Source organism: Sprattus sprattus (genome assembly GCF_963457725.1).
Source record: "Sprattus sprattus genome assembly, chromosome: 7".
Lineage (NCBI taxonomy): Eukaryota > Metazoa > Chordata > Actinopteri > Clupeiformes > Clupeidae > Sprattus > Sprattus sprattus.
The window spans coordinates 33,766,237-33,778,304 of NC_137926.1; the positions used below are offsets into that span (position 1 = coordinate 33,766,237).

Below are 12,068 nucleotides of genomic sequence, written 5' to 3' on the forward strand. Positions count from 1 at the left end.
CGTAAACAGCTCCTAAGAGCTACTTAAGAACTCGTGCACGTTGCGCTCGTGCACCTGACTTTAAGTTGATGGTTGGGAAACGCACGTAAATACAAAGTGCTACTTAGTGTACGATGTCGCGAAAATCCACGTAGGCCGTTAAGATACATCGTTATCGGGAAACGAGGCCCTGGTGGGGAGGACAGAGGAAGGTGCGCTCGGCTGAGCCGCCTCACTCTGCGCTAGTGATGTCTCGTTCGTGAACGATTCGTTTATTTTGAACAAATCCTTACAAGGACTTGAGAGTAACGAGTCCTCTCAAAAAAAGATTCGTTCTTTTTCTTATGACCGCGCATCGGGACTGTTGCATAGGCTAAGCCAAGGAAACAGGAATGATTCGTTGAATGCAGGTCACGTGAGAAATGATCCAAAGACCCATATCCGATGACCAAGTCGGAAAAAGAACGAATCATTTCTGTTTCCTCTACCAGTACTGAGCCTATGCAGGTCACGTGGAAAAGGATCCAAAGACCCGTATCCGGCACATGAACGAATCATAGATCCAAAGACACGGTTGGCAAAAGAACGAATCATTGAACGAAAGACCCATATCCGGCAAAATAACGAATCATTGATCCAAAGACCCATATCCGGCAGATGAACGAAACGTTGATCCAAAGACATGGTCGGGAGGTGAACGATTAGTTAATCTACCGGATGCAAGTATTTGGACCATTTTTCTCGTGATCTGCATAGGCTCAGCATGGGGAGCTAGAGAAAACCGAAATGTTTCGTTCATTTTGACTGGGTCTTCGGATACGGGTCTTTGGATAATCAACCTGCATATGCTCAGAAGAGGAAACAGAAAGGACTTATTAGCCTCGTTCACTTTCGAGTGTCTATGTTTAGTAAGACATGATATTCGTTCACAAGAAATAATTACAGGATTAGTTATTTTACCTTTTTTATACTTTACTTTGCCGTGATAATTAAATGCCAATGTGATAATAAATGACCATTTCATCCAAACTTTCATGATACATTATTTGAATGCAGGAATTTCTTTTAAGTTAGTATCTGCTGGTTTACATGCAGTAACTTACATGAGAATATGATACGTGTTTGTAGTGGACGTATTTACGACTTCGGAATTGGCTATAAAATGAAAATGTTGAGCACTCTCGAGATTCCCCCCCACCGCACCCCTGAGATTCTAAGATTCGAGTCGGTAAAATGATTCGGACTTTCCATCACTACTCTGCGCTGCCAGCAGGCGCTCGAAAGCAATGGCCGGAGGGGCGTCAAGCCGGGTGATACCAGGCGGCGAGTGACAGAGAGGGGCCACTTCTCTACCAGGAGCCCTTCAGCCCAAAAAGAGGCCTATGTTGAGAATTAAAATTAAAAAAAAATAATAATATTGTTTTGTTGTCATAGTGTGTAACTTACCAATCAGTCATAGAGGTTATAGATGGGTCATGAATATCCTAACCGTAGTCACTTCAGCAACTTTGTTTTTACTTAGGTTAAGAAGGAGGATTTACTGTTTGCATGGTAGACTTTGGCCAAATGGTGCTTCATTACAACTTCAACATGGATAATTGAAGGTTAAGATTTAAAAGATAAAATGTTTTATATGATAAAAGGGTTGATACATGCCGATTTATTATTTAAATACTGCAATGTTAAACATAATATACTTACTACCTGAAGATTTGTGGATCCATGGGCCATGCTGTGGGTATACGGAGTTAAACACCCACGGAAACGATGACTGTCAGGAGCGTTTCCGTGCAGAATATTAGAACCACGGGCGATTTCTGGTGAGTATACGGGGTCCGGATTTGTTGCGTGTGACATAGTCCCATTCCGGAGTAAAAACATGCTCCGGATATGAGAATTGAGACTAACGTTTCCAGCGTGTTTCTGTCCGGATTTTTCCGGAAAGTCTAAATATCAGGTAGTCCCACGTTATTAAGATCCCCGGAAATAAGGCGTTTTAGCCCAGTGGAAAGAAGAAAAGAAAGAAGAGTGAAAGAAGAAAGGAAAGAAGAGTGGAAGAAGGAAAGAAGAAAGGAAAGAAGAGTGGAAGAAGGAAAGAAGACTGGAAGAAGGAAAGAAGAGTGAAAGAAGGAAAGAAGAGTGGAAGAAGGAAAGAAGAAAAGAAAGAAGAGTGAAGAAAGGAAAGAAGAGTGGAAGAAGGAAAGAAGAAAAAAAGGAAAGAAGAGTGAAAGAAGGAAAGAAGACTGAAAGAAGGAAAGAAGAAAAGAAAGAAGAGTGAAGAAAGGAAAGAAGAGTGGAAGAAGGAAAGAAGACTGAAAGAAGAGTGGAAGAAGGAAAGAAGAAAAGAAAGAAGAGTGGAAGGAAAGAATAAAAGAAAGAAGAGTGGAAGAAGGAAAGAAGAAAAAAAGGAAAGAGTGAAAGAAGGAAAGAAAGAAGAGTGAAGAAAGGAAAGAAGAGTGGAAGGAAAGAATAAAAGAAAGAAGAGTGGAAGAAGGAAAGAAGGGTGAAAGAAGGAAAGAAGAGTGGAAGAAGGAAAGAAGAGGGAAGAAGAGTGGAAGAAAGAAAGAAGATTGAAAGAAGGAAAGAAGAGTAAAAGAAGGAAAGAGTGGAAGAAGGGAAAAAGAAAGGAAAGAAGAGTGGAAGAAAGGAAAAAAGAAAGGAAGGAAGAGTGGAATTAAGAAAGAAGAGAGGAGAGAAGAGAGAACAAGTGTGGCTCTTGATAAAGACAGTAAAGAGAGAGTGAAGAGGGAAAATATTGAGAGAGAGAGATTGAGTGTGAGAGAAAAAAAAGTAGAGTATGGAAGGTGTCTCTTAATATTCCTAGTTATACAGTTGAATGGAGAGGGACAGAGAGAAGAGGAGCCTTGGAACCTTGGCGCAGGTGTCAGTGAAGCACAGGTGCAAGCCAGTTTAATGACCCTATTATGATGTCATAATTAGGGCCCGACCGATATGGTTTTTTCGATACCGATATTTATGAAAATGGGAGGCCGATAACCGATATGTGCAACCGATAAATAGAAGAAAAAAATTCTCAAATAAATAAAAAATGGCACACACTGCACTTTTGGCTCGTGTCTTTCCTGTTGGCACATCCATCTGCATTGAAGGAAAATAATGTGACACAAGTTAAATTGGGTAGCATAAGCAGTTGCAATCTAATACAGACAGATTTAGAAAATAAATATTGATACAAACTAAATCTATTTTCAGACATTGTAAAAAAAAAAAAATAATAATAATTGAACATATAAATTGTAAATAATTTATAGTATGTCGCTATATAAAAATAGTCAACATTATATAGATAAGCCTGTATATTTCTGTAAATATACGGCACTAGTAGTTTACTTGAAAAAAAATGCAAACTACAGCACGTATAACCACCTCCTGATTCAAGAGTTTATTTTACGTCTAGTGGCTGTGCTGGGCTGCTTGTCTGCCTCTGGGTGGCGAGGTGAAACGAAAGCATTTAGGTATAATGTTTTCACGTCACAAATAAAGGCGAATTACAAAGAAGTATTTGGATCATTGTACCATGGCTTTCAGTCCACCTTTCGTGTAGAACTACAGACACGTTCACGTTTCCATGTGGGGTTTTAACAATTACTGTAGTAGGACTATACACCATGTTGAGACTGCTCTATGGACAACCTTTTCAGTGAGGAGTATTCGCTGTCATTCTGGTTGTCCTTGCGTGAGCTAAGGTTTGTGTCGTTAGTACACAGATCAAATGGATCGGTTTCACAAATTAATAAAGACCTTGTGGTGCCGTGCTTCTGCAACGTTGGTGTGTTTGTGACATATTGCAGGGGATATTGCTTCGTATATGCTTACCTCAAAGTAAATGTGTTTTCTCTGCTTCAAGTAGTAGTAGCAGCACATCACTTGGCCGCCTAGAAACCGCTCACGAGTCACAGGGGGAGCGTGAAGGCACCCCGCCCCCAGTTGAGTCAGGGCCGCCCCGATTGCGTGTTGATTGGTTGTATTCCGTGTGCCAAACAAATCAGATGCTTTGACGGGCGGGGCAACTTGGCAAGGCTCATGAATTCCAAGTGGCAACAGCGGAAGGCACGTTCAGAACGAAACGGTTGCAAAATTGGTTGTGAAAATTATATGAACTTATCGGTGGGAATTTATGGAAAGTATGGCCGATAACGATATCCCCAAAATGTTAAATATAGGCCCGATATATCGGTGTGGCCGATAATCGGTCGGGCCCTAGTCATAATGGCCCAATGTAAGTCATTGGGAAAATTTGTATTAGTTTTTCTTTAATATCTTAAAAAGTATAAAGTTTAAAAAAGTAATAAGTGTCCTTTACAAGACCTACGCGACAAAGTTTGAATGAAGTTTCTAAGTTAAGCGGTTCAAGCTGAATTAATCGCAGAACAAGGTGAGAAGAAGAAGAAGAAGAAGCCTAGGAATGACAATACAGGGCATTTCATGCACTGTAATTACTGTAATATTTGTATACAGTATATGTGTCATAATGTATTAATTACAGACTGTCCTGGCCTATCAGCTACATGCACACGGACAATGGCTCTTCTTGGTAAGAAGATGCATCTCTCAAAAGTGTCAGAGCCTCTTTGAATCACTTTGTAACATAAAGATTATGTTATTAATATTATTATTACTGGACAAAGCAATTTTCTTACTAACTCGTACTTACTCCAAAAACCAAGAACTAGTCCTTGGAGAACAGTGGATTCCAATGACTTAACCTTTCTATAATCTTTGCGGTCAATTTGACCCCATTCAGTGTTTAACGTCTCTAAATAAATGATTGACATCATTTTTTTTGCTTCATGTTTAATAACTTTATTTTTTAAAGATTTAAAGGGGACAACTGGGTAAACACAAAATGAACATGATATGTTTTCAATGTACACATGCTGTATGCTGTATTATTGTATAAAATATTCAAGAAATGTCAACATTTTATTTGTTTTATTTAAAGGGCTATTTAGGTGGTCAACAAATTAACATTATAATCATTTTCTGGAGGTTTACATTTCTGGGGTGAAATGTACCACAAAGATAAAAGCTGTACATTTTGACGGTAATAGGAGGGTTAAGTGGACCTGGTCTCGTAGTCAGTGTAAAATGGGAAAAGTCCATCCTCCCTCCCCTTTGCAAAGAGCAAACGCGGAAGTGGTCGTCCGTTTGCGACTCTGCTCTCGCGCCACCTTCATTCGCTGACTGGGCATTCTTGCCGTAAACGTAAAATCCACACATTCTTACGCGTTTCAAATTCTTATTGGCTAGAAGCGAACACTATTGCACAGCTGGTCCTATCCTGGTGAAGCGTCTGTTTTCTAACCTTCGTTTTCTCTGGAATCCCCTCCTACTCTCAGCAGCTACAAATATATCGCGACTGTTTTAAACAAACCTTTTTCATGGTTCGAATTTGTGAGAGGAGGATGAAGTTTTTACTTGCAGTTACCATCATCGTTGGGTCGGTGGTATTTCTTCTATTTCCCGGCGGTTCAGATGCAGATGAAAAAAAGAAAGGCCCTAAAGTCACCCACAAGGTATTCAGGCAGCATCCTACTTTACCGTTGAATACATTTGGGTGGCGTTTTAGCACACCTCATTAGCAATACAAATTAATTGTCTTCATTAACCTTAACAATTTGACGAATGCCCATGACCAGCAAGTAGAACATGTCTGTATCTGCTTTAGCCTATGTCTTTTCTGAAGTACTATAATTTCCACAGTGACGTTATATGGCTTGTACATTTTGGATGCAACGTCTGCTAACAATCTGATGCACTGATAACATTTAAGAGCTTGCAGTTGCGTTGTATGTGTATTGTCGGCCACTAAGCTAGGTAACGTTAGCCAAAGTTACATGTGTACGTGCCATGCATTTGGATTCAAGCTTGTTTATATGTTCTTTAAATTAATGTTTTTGTGTAGAAACCGTTTTGTTGTTTGGGATTAGGGTGTATACTAGGAAACGAGGAAGCTTAAAGCTAACTCGAAAAGCAGACTCCGACTGCCGGAAATCCCAATGTAGTGTCGTGCTGAAGTGAGCCACGTCTCACTTGCGGCCTATTGTGCAGCATCAGTACACTGGCGTCTAAATGCCTATGTATTTTCCCCGAAGCGTTGTTGAACAACTAATGTAGGCCAAGTGGAGTGTTCAAAATGATAGTCAATGCTAACGTTAGATGTTTCGGAAAACGCAACCAACTAGAGTTGATGGGTGTTTTTCGCTTCCCAGGTGTACTTTGACATGAGAGTCGGCGATGAGGATGTTGGAAGAATCGTTATTGGATTATTTGGGAAAACCGTGCCGAAAACGGTGGAGAATTTCGTCACACTATCGACTGGAGAGGTAGGCTAAGCCGTAGCCTGTAAACAAATTGTATGCCTATTTGACAAATGGACATGATGATGGAAAAAAACAGACATGCATCATGAACTGATTGAGAACCATATTGTTTTCTAAACAGAAAGGATTTGGCTTCAAGGGGAGCAAATTCCACCGGGTGATCAAAGACTTCATGATTCAGGGTGGAGACTTTACCAGAGGAGATGGCACAGGGGGTGAGCTAGCTCATTTGAGACTTGTTCTTTTCTCTACTGGTTTGAATCAAGTTTTTTTTCTTCCCCAGGTCATTTGCTTCTATTGCATTACTTTTATTATTAACATTTAATTCTAATAATAACTAACTTTATTTGTAAAACACCTTGCATTCAAAACAATGCAGCTCAAAGTGCTTAAATATTCACAAATGTGCTTAAATATTCACAAATGTGTAATAAACTGAGATGATTTCATGATAAAATGCTATATAATGTATACCACACTGAGTTTTTATGTCAAATTAATTTAAAGGAAAAAGCATTTATGGAGACCGCTTCCCAGATGAGAACTTCAAGCTGAAGCACTACGGACCTGGGTGGATGAGCATGGCAAACGCTGGAAAAGACACCAATGGATCCCAGTTCTTCATCACTACAGTTCAGACCCCATGGCTTGATGGGAAGCATGTTGTTTTTGGCAAAATCCTCGAGGGCATGGTGAGTGTGCACTAATGGTGACGAGATGAATTCTTGTATTTCCATATCCAAACAGTGAAAATGAGTGGTGAATGGATGAGGAAAATCCATAGTATTGTCCTGCTCAAAGGCATTTCATATTTTCCACGATTTAAAATAAAATATAATATGATTAATGTATGAGAACCTTTTTACAGGATGTGGTGCGGAAAATTGAAGGCACCAAGACGGATGGTCGAGATAAGCCCCTGAAAGACGTCACCATCCATGATTGTGGCAAGGTTGAAGTAGAAAAGCCTTTTGCTGTTGCAAAAGAATAAAGTGGAAAAGATCTTATGTATTGTTTTTGTTTCCTCCCCTTTTGGGGAGGGGGGGGGGGGGGTGCAGGTGCTACAAGTCTTATGGTCCTTTTTGTGGGCCAGATGCTGGACTTTAAGAACAGTGGTGTATTTTACCCAGTAGCACATTATGTGACACAGTATGGTTTGAGAATGGACCTTGTGTGGGTTTTTTTTTTTTTTTTTTTTAAAGTTTGCTTTTAACCTGGGAAATCTTGTACCCAACATCTGTTTTGATACCACCACCATAAAATGTATGCAGCTTGTCATTTAGAGTGAGGCTATTTTGAAGAATGGTATGTGTGATTCAGCTAATATGTCACAGGATCATTTTAAAAGGTCTCAATTGTTGTCCAAAATGTAACTGAAACACACCTTAAATAAAAAAACATCCAGGTTTATTAATTTTTGCAACTCTTGTTTCTTCACTCAGTATGGGTCCATTGTGTCATGTATGAAGTGAACAATAACTGATTGGGTTGGAAAGATGTGATGTTTTTCAGGACCCCTCCTTCCTGATGGGTGTTCACCTTACTCCAGAATTGTAAACCAACGCATATCATTTTAAATATATAATACGAACTAAAAGCAGTTGTGCAAATTATAAGAGCAACTTGAGAAAGATTATCCTCCCTCTGCCTCAATGTTTTGGTCCACTGCCTGCTATCCCTGATCCCACCCCCACACATCTTGGCCCGGTAGGAGTGACTGGCTCACTGGTGGTTGACCTCCAGTAAGCAGCTATCTTGTAAATACTCAGTTAAAGTGGATGTGACGACACACTTTTTGTTTTACTTCTACCACTTGCGTTGAATGACGCATTTACGTTTGACAGCATCCTGTCACTACGTTACCTCGCTGATGAAGCTTGTGCTTTGCCTCCTTATTGTATGAGGCAGCAGCGTCTCCATGTATGTCAGTGAAGGCAGGAGGTTTATCCACAATCAGTATAATAAAGTTTAAAATGAATTATTTAAGTTGCTTGAATTTTGGTAGTACAATTGTCCCAAATGTTTTTGGAGAAACAATGATATATCATTTTATATATAATAATATTTTGGTTGATTTAGTTACTCACTGAAGCACTTCTGCTGCTTTTAAAATTTATTATTATTTTGAGCTTTATCTTGTAAACTTGCTGAAGAAGACTCCTTTGACAACATTTGAACATACTCATATCACAGGCCTTGTCTGGTGTAATTCTATTTAAATCCCCTTAAGAATAAAGTCTTGGTTAAATATACATGAAATTATGGTTAAAGTAGGTTAAGTAAAGCTTGGCTGGAAACAACATTATCTTGCCATGTGTTGATCAAAAAAATTGAAGGAGCCAGGCCATTTTTCTTCGATATTGGATATTAAGCAATCTCCATCGTAGATCATCTGACAGCATAGACATTGACCTTCACCTTGGCAAATCATTGATTTAAAATTGCTTAGCATGAATTAAGGGTTGATGCAGTGGTGTCTTTCAAAATGTGAATCAGTTTAAAATGACAGTGCCTTGCATAAGTATTCACCCCCTTGGATTTTTTACCCTTTTTTGCTTTTATAAATCACTCATGGTCAAAATAAAATTGCCAACATTTTCTTCCACTTGACTATGGAGTCTCCCACATGCCTTTTGGCGAACGCTACTCGATATTTAATATGAGTTTTCTTCAACAGTGGCTCTCTTCCATAAAGCTTTGATTGGTGAAGGACCCGGGCAACAGTTGTTGTATCCAGAGTCTCTCCCATCTCACCTGCTGAAGCTTGTAACTCCTTCATAGTAGTCATAGGTGTCTTGCACGGTCACTCCGTTTGTGAGGACGGCCTGCTCTAAGCAGATTTACACGTGTGCCATATTCCTTTCATTTCTTGATGATGGATCTAAGAGCACTCCAGGCAGAGATGGGCAGTACTTCAATTACTTGTATTTGAAATACTAGTTAATTTACTTTTGAGTATTTTGTAATTTGTATTTGATAGGGCCGATAAAAAAATCGAATGTAATTTGTGATTTTGAATTTAAAATACTTAAAATATTTTCTCCAGTGTTTATGCAGAAGGAGATTTTTTTCTGTCGGATTCTACCACTAGACCATCTGATCTGCCTCTGAATGTCATTGTCGAATCAGGCATCAGTCAATTTGCCAAAAGTGGTGCTTCTTATGACCCGCCCCTTTTTGGGGCGAAAAGGAAATCACCCCAGATGTCTCTCATTGACTCTCATGTTAAATCCATTTTTTTTTCACAAAACAGGGCTCAGGTCGAAAACTTAGATAGCTGTCTTGGTCCTTGTCAATTTATCTTCATTAGTACACTGACTAAAAGGAGGTTCTTTCAAAGAGCGAATAGAGTTGTTGCACTGAACGTTAGCCATCTTGACAGAATGTGACTTGATCAAAGCCGTATGATGTCCTTATACGCAATTATGTATGACGAAAGTGTGTACATTATATGGCCCCATAGCCAGGGCCCATAGCCATATTTATGTCAATCTAAATAGTCTGAATAGCCAAGTCACATTGGCAAAAATACTGATGTAAACTTATATTCAGTGAAACAATTACACTGACAGGTGTAATTGGCGATATGTGTGCGGGGGCAGGGACGTGGTGGCGGCGGTTACAAACATGAAAAAAAGGATACGGGACTCAAATGTTTGGGAACCACTGCCTTTCAACACTGACAAGGGCCCGTCATACTGGCCTGCACCTGAGCCCGTGATAACTACGTTATGCCACTGAATAGCCCAAACCTGAATGTTCTGGCCTACCAAATTGAGAGAAAACTGAAAATTCAGAAAAAGTATTTCCTGTATTTTAAAAATACAAAATACATGTATTGTATTTTGTTACATTTTCTGGCAACAGTATTTTGTATTTTATTTTGATACATTTATTTGAAGGGTATTTTGTATCAAAATACATTTTGATGTATTTTTGCCCATCTCTGACTCCAGGGGATGTTTAGTGCCTTGGACATTTTTTTGTACCCTTCCCCTGACTTATACTTTTCAATAACCTTTTCTCTGAGTTGCTTGGAGTGTTCTTTTGTCTTCATAGTGTAACGGTAGGTAGGAATACTGATATACCAGTGAATGGACCTTCCAGACACAGGTGTCTTTATTCTACAATCACTTAAGACACCTTCACTGCACACTGATCCCCATTTCACTAATTGTGAGACAACTAGCACCAATTGTCTGGACCTCTGTTGAATTAGGTCAGTCACTTTAAAGGGGGTGAATCCAATCCAATCCAATCCAATCCAATCACTTATTTATTATACATATTTGTATTTAATTGACATTACTGTGTAGAAATCTGTTTTCACTTTGACATTAAACAGTATGTTAAAGAGTACAACATCTAAGGGGGTGAATACTTATGCACTTATAATATTTTTAACATAATTAGATTTACAATCATGATCAATCATCAAGTCATGAATAATTTCTAATTAAATGAAATGTAATTAGCCCACACAAATTAGATCTAATCAAGTAGGCCTACTGGGAAATAGTGGCATTGAATCCCGTTTGTCATAGGTCCCTTTTAAACCCCTAATTAATAATGTTCCTGTTTTAAAGAGGGCTGCCATTATTGATAATGTCCCTAGGCCTATGTCATATAACCTTTTTTTTTTTAAAGTGATACAATATGATTTTCCTAACTAGTTTAGAACTAAAGGTCTGAACTTATTTCTGAACAAGGGCATGATTGTGGGTGTTGTAAATTCTTTGAAATGCTGTTTACAAAGTAGGCTAGGTCAGTGGTATAAGTTACCTTGGTTACTGAGCCTAGATCTTGTAAGCTAGAGTAATGGAATGGAACTCTAACTTAAATGACAGATACTCTCAAGGATTTTCTCCATCTGGCTTGATGGAATACCCCCCAGGTTTGAGCTCGTAGACTTGTTGCACTGACAACTACTACAATAGCATATTCAAAGATGGGTCTGAGATCATGTGTGAAGAATGAGGCACTGCTGGTATCATGATCTGATCATGCCTGAACAAAATGTACATATTGGCATAGTAGTCTTTAATTTCTTGGAATGGCAATAGAAATTGTGACATTAAAAAACAAATAATCCAACAAAACTGAATTTGAAAGTAGGTTAAGACAATAATAAGGTCAAAAAGGTTAATACAAAAGTTCTACAAAAACATTGTCATACATGAGAGACTGAGATGAAGAACTGAAGTAAAAGGCTGTGAAACAGTAAAAGGGAGTGATAGATACATTTGGAAACATTACAGAACACTAAGAAAAATACCTCTTCAATCGTAGTTCTTTTTACTGATTTGTCTTTCTTGTATCACAAATCTAAATGGAAGGGCACTCAGAGAGAGCAAACTTCCACCAAGACCAACAGTCCACTCCTGTCCAAAATTGCCCTATTGCAGTGTTAAAGAAAGTCAAACATTCCTGTGTCTGTTGCCCATACAACACCCCTCCACCCAGTTTCATGAAAAATGTCCAGGTAGTTTTTGTGAAATCCTGAGGACAGACAAATAAACGGTAATGAAAACATTACTACAAAAATAAATACATGTTCATATCATTCAGAACAATAAAAGGTTTGTAATATATGAACTGTAGACCACAGGTTAAATGCAAACTTAAGTAGCTTACACTGAGTGAGGAAAATATTTGTACTGTTGTGGCATGACAGTACACTAAACAGGTGCCACCAGAAGGTTTAACAAATCTTTTTATAATTTGACCAACCATATAACATAAGCT

At 38.8% G+C, this 12,068-nt stretch overlaps 1 protein-coding gene across 1 annotated transcript; it reads left to right on the forward strand.

The window, feature by feature from the left end:
- Positions 1-5,143: 5,143 nt before the first annotated feature.
- On the forward strand, positions 5,144-7,723 carry ppib (peptidylprolyl isomerase B (cyclophilin B)). Its single transcript, XM_080841637.1, has 5 exons — positions 5,144-5,516; positions 6,213-6,326; positions 6,445-6,538; positions 6,831-7,015; positions 7,192-7,723. Exons 1-5 carry the CDS (start codon positions 5,382-5,384, stop codon positions 7,312-7,314), a joined length of 651 nt encoding a protein of 216 aa, XP_080697763.1. The 5' UTR covers positions 5,144-5,381; the 3' UTR covers positions 7,315-7,723.
- The last annotated feature ends 4,345 nt before the right edge of the window (positions 7,724-12,068 follow it).

Excerpts from the sequence above, each read along its gene's own strand:
- ppib (XM_080841637.1), top strand. The coding sequence starts at position 5,382 with ATGGTTCGAATTTGTGAGAGGAGGATGAAGTTTTTACTTGCAGTTACC. Across the intron at positions 6,327-6,444 it reads TCACACTATCGACTGGAGAG|AAAGGATTTGGCTTCAAGGG; the intron begins GTAGGCTAAGCC and ends TTTTCTAAACAG. Across the intron at positions 6,539-6,830 it reads CAGAGGAGATGGCACAGGGG|GAAAAAGCATTTATGGAGAC; the intron begins GTGAGCTAGCTC and ends ATTAATTTAAAG.